The following is an 11,233-nucleotide window of genomic DNA, read 5'->3' as shown; positions in this document are numbered from 1 at the left end:
ACACTGTAGGATCCATAACGTCCACCAACTAATGCCTGCAGACAGGACACCTAATGGCTTAACGTCCATCTGACAGACAGTCGGTGCACTTGGGATGCAACGCCCTGTGTGTGAAGCCACAATCTGGCAGTTTATAGTCGGGTCCAGAATCAGACCTCGACCAGACAGTTCAAACTTCAAACACAAATTGCAAGTGTGCTACTTCTGCACCATCCTGATAAATCGTCAAAATACAGTAAAAACATTATGGGAAGTAAAAGTAAACAGCAACAGTGGAAGTGGGACCTTCTCAATGCAATCAGCTCATTCCCAATGCAGAAAATGCATCTGTTAAAAGGAGTTGTTTGCTCACAATGGAAACATTTAAAGCATGTTTTGCTCTTTACAAAGCTAACATACAGTGACAACCTTGTCAGTTGATCACAGACTACAGTTATGCTCCTACAGCCAATCTTCAAATACTATGCAATCTCTCACACTCCTTCAACTCCCTTCCTCCTTTCTGTTTGTCCCACCTCCAATACAATCACTCCCACAAATCAATGGCCATTCCTCACTTTGGCCTGGTTGCCTGCAGTGCCATCAATACAACATACCCAGATTAGCTGCCCCCAAACCCGCCCTTTACTTTCCATTTACTAACAGTTTCTTTTCGCACTTGCTACACACACGCCAATGCCTCACTTTAAATCCTCCTTTTAACAACTGTCCTCAAAATCCACAACCTGAAACCATGACACCAGAGTAATCATTTTGTCAAACAGTTCTTAGAAGTGAGTGGATTGTTTGCTTATACACCCCAGTGCACATCGTCTGAAGAGATGTCACACACTCCTGTTTTTCCTACCAAACAGAGGATCAAAGTGGACTCGTAAATTGGATACCTTTCTTCTCGTATGACATCCCTGTTTTTTTCTGTTTCGCCGCACGTCAGATTACCATGGCAGATCTTTGTTTGGACAACTAATCCACCTTGTTGGATTAACAGGTGGAAGTGCTGCTTGCTGAAGTAATTCAGAACCTTGAGTTATAATATGCAGGAACTTGGGAAGTATAACCGAACACCTTGAGTTACTGTATGGGAAACCTATGTGAAAAGCCTGCTTGACATATTGGGTTTCTGAGTGGGAAGTCGGCTTGCTGGGATAGCGCAGGCCCTCTCACCTTCCCTCCCCCCTCTTTGCAGTCAAAGCCCACAGCACTCTCTAATTGATTTTTCTAGCGTGTGCTTTCGATCTGCCTATCATGCTATTTTCTGCATTGCGTGATGTCAAAGATGTCGGGATTACCATCCGAGCAGTTAGGCAACAGCTAGATATTTGTTGTCCTGTGTAAAAGCAGATTGGGACAACCTTATTCGACACTTGACCTTCGTTTCTTGCAAACTATCTCCACCAAGCTAATTTACAGTAAAATATGACTTCAGAGATTAATTTGTGCTCGTATTTGGAATTTGTTTGTTCGAAAGCCTGATGAAAGTGAACATCAATTTTCTTTTCTTCTTTCCTGCTATTACTTCTTCTTCTCCTTCTTCATGATTGATGGTTGAATCTGACTGATGCTAAAGGTTAGCAATTAAAATGTGATATCTGTAAACACATGTAGAGGACAATGTCACTAAAATTATCATTCAAATGTTTCTTTTTTGTTACAGATCCAGATCAGTCGGAGAGCCCAGTTCAAGGGGAGATGTCCACTGAAGATGTTGATGTTAAAAATCCGAACCTTGCAGAAAATGGTAAAGTAACTGAAAATGAGCATTGATAACACACCAATACAAAATACTACTTTGTTTCTTTATTTTATTGGTGAAATTAGAGTTGAAAGTTGAAAGCAATCTATACACATATTACGGACACAAAATTATGGAAATTGACCACTTCCCCACTCCCTCCCTCCACTCTTCCTTCCCCACATTTCTCACTCCATGTCTTTTCCCTCTCCACTTCTCTCTCTCCCATCTTTTGTCAACTCTGTTACTTCCCTTCTCTCTTTACTGTTCTGCCTTTGCTTTTCTTCCTCCCTTTCTCTTTTCCTTCTCCATATGTTGTTTTGCTTTATCTCGACTTCCTCTCCACAACCTGTGCAGACCTATTGAATATATAGCCTCCATTTATGGGACAGGAATTTATGGTCCATATCTAAATGTAAAATCCCATGTGCTCAGAACTGAGACACAACCAATGGACATTAGCAAATTAGAGCCAATGTCCTTTGTTTGTGATATTAAGGTACCTTTCTTGTGTGGTTGGTTTTGCTTTGGATCCCCAAGGGATAATTTTGTCTCATTCAGGCAGCGGACCATTGTTTGAGGGTATTATTACTAAATTGCGTTAAACCAACTACGTAGTGTTCAGAGCTTACCCCTTGTGTCAGGACCTTTAGGTCAGTGAACTTATGAGTTCACTGAGCTGAGATTTGTTGTGATCACATGACATAAATCGATAATAATTTTGGCTGATTCACTGTGTATTCTCTGCCACAGGCCACCTGAGTTTCCACGACACATTTGTTACATCAGGAATCTTCACAGTTGGTGAGCTCGTTCGAGTCTCGCGAAGTAAGGGCCAACACCAGTTATTGTGCTTTCTCATAACACCCGTTCCTCTCTTGATCTTTTCCACCTCGTTTCTGCTGTCATGGCTTTTCTTTATTTCCATGTCCAAATTCTCTGCATTGCCTTCTTCATCTGCTTTTTTATTGCCTTTCTCCTTCCTTCCTGCAATTTCTACCCTTTTTACATCGATGAATACGAAGGTTAAGAAAGATTAATATGGTCACAATAATACATTCATTCATAATACTGAACAAAGACCATAATATTCGTTTTGTTCATTGAGGCACTGTGAGAATTTCATGACATACTTTTCTTGTCGAACTTTGTTATTTCAATGTCGAGGTAATCGGTGGCTGGACTTGAACTTGACAAAGGGTTGTACCAGTGCATCCCTGCAATAGTCAGCATGCTAGATATGGAAGGCCTTGCGGATATACCTCTTTAACCTGGTAAATCGCTTCATCTCAACCTATCATTACCTCTTGTCAATCATTAAGGAATCTTCCATGGTTTCAATCTCTCCTCTCTGCATGTTATTTTTGTTTTATCGAAACTCACTCATTCACTGAGTAGTATGCTGCTTCCCTCTCTTAATTCTCACATTTCCTCTCACGTTCACTAATTCTATTTGCAGTGCTTTCATACTGTCCTGATGATAACCTTTCATGTACAGCTTATTTGTTTGAAAGTGCAATCTCACATTAAATGTACAATTTAAAATCATATTGAACTGTTGTCTCATAGAGCTATGAGGTTTTGATTTCCACTTCCACAATGAAATAAACACTTCTTTTTTTTTTACAACTTAGGGCTTTGCTACACTTTTAAAAGTACCTGCACACTGCTAAAGCATAAGGTGGTGATGGTCAGAATCGAATGTCGTTTGAAACAAGTTGTATAGAATGATTCATCATATATAATTATTGTGTGTGTGTGTGTGTGTGTGTGTGTTTGTGTACAACACATCAACAACAAAACGAAGGATATGGTGAGTGGCAAAGGAGGAGGAAGGAAAGAAAGTGGACAATGGCCTTGTTCAGTATGCGGAAAAGGAGTTGGATGGAATTCAATTTAATGTAGGCAGTGTTAGAGATGGTGTCACAAAAGGTGCAGTTGTCTCACTGGGAATTTGGTAAAAAAAAAAGAAGAAAAAAAAAGAAAAGAAGCTGGAATTTTCATCTGTAAAATATGTGGATCAATTATTTCAAAAAAAAAAAAAACATGAAGTACAAAAGGAAATGCTCCTGAGCTCAGAATTCAACTTAGAAAAGGTCAGAAGTTTCTGTTACATCAGAGACATGATGGAAGTATCAGGAGAGGCAGAATTAGCCATTAGATATAGATTACAGTCAGCCTGGTAGAAGTGGAGAAAACTTAGGTGGTATCATGAACTACAGAAACATTCCATGACCTGTAAATGTTGGAGTTTATAAAGCCTGTATCAGACCTGTATTGATGTATGGAAGTGAAATGTGGGCACTGTGGATCGAAGATGTAAAAGTAATGGAAAAACAGAGATGAGAATGATACGATGGATGAATGGATTGTCTCTAAAAGAAAGAATTCTGAGCTCAGAAATCGGGAAGAAATTAAAAATTAATGCTCGTAAAGAAGAACTTGGGGAAAAAAGGATACCTGGATGATATGATCATATGCCACGAAAGTAAAAAGAGGAAGTAGAAAGAAAGCAACAAAACTCATGGTAGAATCAGGAAAACCGAGAGGACGTCCAAAAAACACAAAGAATGAAAATGTGCAAAATGTATGGAAAGTTTGGGTTTGCATGGAATTGACGCAATGGAGAGATTCATATGGAAGATGCCATCATTCAACCAACCTCTAAAAATAACGGGAGAATGGTTGTAAAAACTTCGTTGTTGTTGTTGTTGATGATGATGATGATGATGTGTGTGTGTGTGTGTGTGTGTGTGTGTGTGTGTGTGTGTGTGTGTGTGTGTATGTGTATGTATATATATATATATATATATATATATATATATATATATATATATATATACATATACTGTATATTGTTGTGGTTGTGGGCCGGGGGTCGTTGGCGAGAACGACCGCTAGGTGGGGGAGGTTACGCCGTCTCCACCAGACTCCCCGGAATTGTAGGCCGTCGCTCCGGATAATCCCGTGAGCCGCTGGTCGCAGAACCGACTGTGGTCGCCAATATCTCGATCACATGGCGTAGGGTTATTTGTCTGGAGCCAAAGTACCTAAGTTCCACGCAATCTCATCTACCGGGGATCCACGTCCTCGGAATGCCTGGTCAAACCGGATTTACTGTACTGGCAGCAGTAAATTCACACTACCGACTCCCGCTTTGCCACCTACCTTTCCGGCTCGTTGCAATCGAGCGGGGCCTGCCCAGGACGTCCCGGATATGATAGACCGATTACCGGGGATGAAACCCTGCTTATACTCACACCTGGACCATGCTGGACCAATGTAAGAAGGGACAGAAACGGACTGGGAACATTTCTAATACAGGTTTATTTACAGTAAAAAGATACAGGCAAGACTTAACGCGAATATGCAAGGAATATTTACAAGGATTCAAGCACTTACACAGTTCTACTTAAAGACGGGCCCACACCCAGACACACACACAAAAAGAAAAGAAACCCAGAGTTCTTTATTGGACCCTCCAGCCGATGAGAGAGAGAGTGAGAGAGAGAGAGAGAGAGAGAGAGAGAGAGAGAGAGAGAGAGAGAGAGAGAGAGAGAGAGAGAGAGAGAGAGAGAGAGAGAGAGAGAGAGAGAGAGAGAGAGAGAGAGAGAGAGAGAGAGAGAGAGAGAGAGAGAGAGAGAGAGAGAGAGACGGAGACGAGCTGGGGGTCAGAGTCCGGATGGGTACCTGGCCGTCGAAGGAAGGGAGTCTCCGTAATGTGGCACCTGCTAAAGGTCATCGGGGCACGGTCCGGAAGTTCGTGCAAGATTCGTGGCTCGTGGCAGGGCTCGTGCGGCGAATAGTCTGGGTTAACAGAACTCCTCTCAACAGTCACCGCAAACAAACTCGACCGCTCCTCAGCCACCATGAAACAACTCGGCCGCTCCTCTCAGCCACCGTGAAAACTCTCCTGCTCACTCCGAGAGTCTCGGATATACATCTCTCCCCACAGAGAGGGCTCTTGGTGAAAAACACCTCGCTGTCCGCCTCTAATTGGCCAGGATCCTACGGGCAAAGCCTTCCTGGTCAGGATTTCGGCCATGCTCGAAGAAAGCCACCCCTCCCCTCCATGCGTGTCTGAGGAAGGTGGATGGTGGTGAAGCTGCCTCAAACATCCTCGGGAATCCGTCTCAGCCAAAGGTGCGCTGTGGCCCGCGAACCGAGGGCACAAGCGCGATGGTACCGTGGATCGCAATGGGGTATGTAAAAATAACAGAAAGCGATTTATTAACCTAACTAAGCTGTCGCAGCGCACACATTTAATTCTCCCACCAAACAAAAAGGAAAGGGACCTGACCACACATGTACTTAACGGGATAACTGACTTTTGGGACCTGTATGTTGAATGCAAATGGTTTCCAGATCTGTAACACTACCCCCCCTTTTTTATAGACTCGACCCGAGTCGCTAATTTTCGTGTAGCATGCAGGTGTAGGTTTTCCCCTAGTACGTTTTACCTACGGATCCCTGAGTGCGACATTTGGAATACATGTCCCAAAAATAATACCCCCCCCCTTTTTTATAGACTCAACCCGAGTCGTTAATTTTCGTGTGGCATGCAGGTGTAGGTTTTCCCCGAGTACATTTTACCTACGGATCCCTGAGTGCGACATTTGGAATACATGTCCCAAAAATAAATCACCTAGTGCATTGCGTAACTAAACTAACAGACTCACTCGGACAACTTAACTACATTGCCAGCGCTAAACAAACAACAGGTGGGCTAAAATTATGTACAGTCCTAATATTTGCACTACCCATGGCTCCGGACCTGTGACTTGAGGAGAGAAAACACAGCAAAGTTAACATTTGTGGGTGAGTGCACAGCAGGCATCGATGGTCAAACGTCTTTAGGGCCTTCAAAGTTGCCTTGATTGTCGTTGAATTCTTCTTTCTTTTTTTTCTTCTTTTATTTCAGCTGCTGGAGGCAACTCACCCTAACACGGCAGGCCATACGCCATCTCACAGGCCATTTGAACTGGCCTTTATGCAACAAGATATCCGGGCTGCTCAGTGCAGTCCCCAGTCAATTTGAACTGGCCTTCATACAACAACAAGGTATCCGGGCTGCTCAAATGCAGTCCCCGGTAATGCGACTGCCTGCAGGGCAGTCCTTGCAAAACACTTTCAGCGATGGTCCTGGAGCACATGGTGAGAGTGAATGACAATGCAAACAAAGGCATGGGCAGTTATGGAGGCAAGACAAAGGCATGCAAAGCATGGCATGGCAAACGCAGACTAGGCAAGATGCAGTACAAGAGGAGGTCGGCACACGAAGCTGGCAGGCCTCGGTCCGGTCTCGTGAGGTTGTAGAGGGAGTGCGGTGGCGCCGGCTGGTGTGAAAACGGGCTTGGACCTACCCTACGGTCTCCCCCCCCCAACCTATCGCCTTTGCCTGTCCTTGTTCATACCCACCCCAATTAGTTTGCAACAACAAAACAACAACGAAATTTAGACTATTTTATTTTTATTAATTTTATTTTGTCTCTTTTTTTTTTTTCTTTTTTTAAAAAATAAATACGCATGTCCCAAGCCCCCTTATCATCTTTGTTCGGCTAACCTGTCCTGACCGTCTATCCCCAATCCCTAAGATCCTTTTTTGAGACGAGTGAATCTGTCCCGAGGCCCATTGCAGCCTCGGAACAACTCCCTCAGATTTCAGCAATTTCCCAAGGTGAGTCCAGCGGCCCACGAACAGCGAAGGGATGGATGGTGCGAAGAGGTACACGTTTTCTATCTATCCTACCATTTATTAAACGTTAATCTATCCTCGGGGCTTTTCAACATGCCTGTCTCTTTAAACGATCGGTTCTAGCAACCACAATTCCCGTCGCCTGTGTTGGTGTTCGTTATTAATTTGGGCCCGGCCCACAAATTTTCTCTCGTGCTCTTGCACAATTTTGTGGCTGGGCAGCATGGCTCCATTGGCAGGGATACCCATCTGCCGAACTCGAACTACGGCACCCCCGGGTCGCCGAGGCTGTCTTCGAGCCTACCTACTCCTTATGAACGTGGGGAATGCCCCTGGAAGTGTCCCCTTCGATGCCCAAGTGGTATTTTGGTGCAACGGGTCCCGTTTCTGTGGACTGCCCATTCCCATTACACTAACTCGGTCCCTTGGACCCATGGCCGACTCTGGCTGACTACTCCGGTGCCCGGGGGGCCCTCTACTCAGTGCACACATTTCACCAGCCATGCTCCCAGCTGGTCACTAGACTTATGCACCCTTCAAAAAGGTTTCATGCCTTCGTGCCACACCAACTACAAAACGACATCCGTTTGGTTAATTTAACTAACCCACCAACTAATATTACTTCAACCCCGGTTCCCTTGGGTGGGATTCACTCCTCCCCCCCAATCATTCATTCGCTCCATGCATTCCACATTCACTCCACTCACACTCTGGCCCGCTGACCCACGTTCACTCATCATGTTTCTTTCTTTGCTTTTTTTTTTCACAACACCCTCTAACAACGACACCCCTCTAACTAATTCGTGCTCCCCGTCATCCCTTATTCTAATGCACGTCCCATTTAATTCTATTACAAAGCTACGTTCCCACTACACGTTCCATGTCTGTCCAAGTTTCCAATCCTAATTCGAAACGAAATTCCCTCTAACTGATCCCAATAGGCCCCATGGAGGACTGCTCATACCCCATGAGGCCGATCTATCTAACGCTAAACCCATCCACTAACTAGTGCTCCTTTGCCCAAGACGAGGATGTTCGCTACATCCTGGCCGGGGATCGGGTACTCGTGCAAAGGCTCGGTAGGCCTTGCATCGCCAGGGCGGCGGTTCGCAACTCGCTCTCTCCCTTCGTTCGGGCGATAATTGGAAGCGTAACGTCACCCTGTCGATCGCATTACACGTCCGCTTCCGAGCCATCCACCATGTGAGCCACGCGTTTCTCACCTGGCCCTCGTGCTGCGCGATCCCTGCCGACGTCACTCGCACAAGGGCCCAGCGGCGTCGTCAGGACACGTTCCACGCGTCCCGTGAATTCCACTCGCTTTGCGCAGCACGTGAAGCTTCGCAGAAGTGCTCACATGGGGCCACGTGCTTTCCAAATTCACACCATTGCCGCCATTTTAGCCGTCCACATGGTGGTTTGGTACCAATCACGGGATGTTTCAACGCCGGCTCCAGATCACGGAGTCATGCGCGCCTGGGCCGTTCGCAAAACACGGAATGGACCTTGCACGCAGCGTCCCGCGGAGCCGGCACGGTTTCCAAAATAGTTCCGTGTGGCCCATTAGGCTCGCCATTCCCGTCTGTTGCATGACCCACGTCTCCCGTCTGGGTCGGTCCGTGTCCCATCTCCTATTATGCACTCACGCATTCCATGTCATTTGCATTCTACACACTCTGGGACATTCACATCGGGGGCTTGTGTTAGCCCAAAAGATCCCGGGGTTTCTATACCCCCAAGCTCGGCATGTACCCTTCCACGTCATGCAACGGCTCCACCTCGTACGGTCTTACCGGACTCACCTCGTCACGGTCCGCCTCGAGGGAGCACATCGTCTCCCCTTGTTCCTGTGGGAGGTAAATCCGACCTTCGCATTGGGTCCCAATACATTCCCCAAGCTCAACCTCAGTGTCCCCTACCAGTTCTATGTGTGTGTGTGCCCCTCTTTAATTTTATGCAATTTGTCTTTCTCTTTTAATTCTTGCGTTTCTGTTATTTCTACATCCTGCGTCTCCCTTATTATCTCCGTCATCCCCTGTTCAATGTTACCGGTTTCTCCCCCAATTATGGTGACTTCACTCGTTGCCTCGACCTCGCCCGTCGTCATCGCGGTCCGAACAGCCGTTACACTCCCCTTGGACTCGGTAATTTCCCCACGTACTGTACCGATCTCTTCCACCATTTTCCGGTCCATGGTCTGCATTTCGCCTTTCACCTTTACCAACTCCGCCTTCATTCTTCCTGGTCTGCTTTCATTTGCATTTGCAAGTGTATCCCCATACTCTGCATATCACTTCTCAGTGTTTGTATATTTTCATTCATTTCGTTTTTCACGTTTTGCATATTTTCATTCATTTATTGCGCATTCGCTTCCATTCTTTGCATTATAATCTCCAACATCTGTCTCATGTCAAATGACCTGGGCGAAGCCTCATGCATCGCCGCTGCCGCCCCCAATGTTACCTCTGGCTTTGATTGCTGGGGAGGGTCTTCCTGCAAGGTGTCATCCTGAGCCAAGGGTTCTTCTAACGTTAATTACGAACCCACCTGTACCAGTCCTTCTTGGTCCGCCATGGTCCGTGCTGAGAATTACTAAAATTTGGATGCTCTTAATTTTGGAGGGAAAGGGGGGGGGGGTTGCCAATCACACCCCTGGTCCGAATCCCGTAATTTTATCTATGGAAGCGGAGGGGTTTGTACCCCGCTCCTGACACCAAACTGTTGTGGGCTGGGGGTCAGTAGCGAGAACGACCACTAGGTGGGAGAGGTTTGCGTCGTCTCCCACCAAACTCCCCAGAATTGCAGGCCGTCGCTCAGATAACTCTGCGAGCCGGCGGGTCGTTTAACCGACCGTGGTCGCCAATATTTCAACCGCGTGGCGTAGGGTCTATTTGTCTACAACCAATTTACCTAATTAACTACGCAATTTCGACTACCAGGAAAACCACGCCCTCAGCACGTCTTGCTCGAACCAGGTCACTCTACCGACTGCTGTAGAGTTCCAACTACCGACAACCAACTCCGGTTCTGGTGCAGCCGAGCGGAAACTGCCAAAGCCGTGCCAGCTAGAATGAATGGATTACCGGGTATAAAAACCCGGCTAAACTCAGATCCGAACCATGCTGGACCAATGCAAGAAGGGACGGAAATGAACTGGGGGCATTTCTAACAAGTTTTATTTGCAGTAAATGAAGACGCAAAGCAAGATTTAACGCGCATATGCAAGAAGTATTTACAATGATCCAAAAACACTTATTCAGTTTTACTTAAAGATGGGCCCACACGCAGACACACACACAAATTAAAAGAAACCCAGAGTTTTTTATTGGACCCTCACAGCTGAGGAGAGAGATAAGCTGGGGGTCAGAGTTCGGTTCGGTACCTGGCTGTCGGAGAAAGGTGGTACTCCATGCTGCGGCACCTGACAATGGTTGCTGTTTTGGTCCCCAGTAGCACGTGTGGGACTCGAGGTTCGTGGTGGAGCGCGGGTGGAGCCAAGGTCCACGGAGCGGGGTCGGGGTCACTCTTCCCTTCCTCGTGGAGAGCCAGCAGAGACACGTTCGCCACCTCGACGCCCACCAAAAACTCTTCAAAATAACTTTTAAAAGACTCTCCAAGACCCCAAAAAGACTCCAAGACCTCAAATGAGACCACCTGCCTCAGAGAGTGCTCAGGAATTTATGGACCTCCCTCAGCGGGGTGGGGCCTTGGTGAACACACCTCGCTGTCCGCCTCTGATTGGGCAGGTCCTACGGCCCACCTTTCCAGGGTGGGGCCTTGGCCCCTGCCGGGAAACCCCAGCCACT

The 11,233-nt window shown here is 46.4% G+C and overlaps 1 protein-coding gene across 9 annotated transcripts in view; it reads left to right on the top strand.

Moving 5' to 3' along the window:
* The window catches only part of LOC147032944 (nuclear factor 1 A-type-like), a 401,548-nt gene that overhangs the window by 161,498 nt on the left and 228,817 nt on the right, over window positions 1-11,233 (top strand). For 8 of the 9 annotated variants that reach the window (XM_085870986.1, XM_085870985.1, XM_085870988.1 and 5 more), the window contains 2 exons: window positions 1,655-1,738; window positions 2,486-2,560. In XM_085870986.1, coding sequence (XP_085727112.1) covers window positions 1,655-1,738; window positions 2,486-2,560 — 159 coding nt within the window. The remainder of the gene's footprint in view (window positions 1-1,654; window positions 1,739-2,485; window positions 2,561-11,233) is intronic. The other variant, XM_085870982.1, reaches the window with a different exon arrangement.

Source organism: Eptatretus burgeri, chromosome 2 (genome assembly GCF_056783735.1).
Source record: "Eptatretus burgeri isolate ZD-2024b chromosome 2, Ebu_testis_v1, whole genome shotgun sequence".
NCBI lineage: Eukaryota > Metazoa > Chordata > Myxini > Myxiniformes > Myxinidae > Eptatretus > Eptatretus burgeri.
The sequence above is the reverse complement of the archived record's forward strand: the minus strand, read 5'-3'. Positions and strand labels throughout refer to the sequence as shown.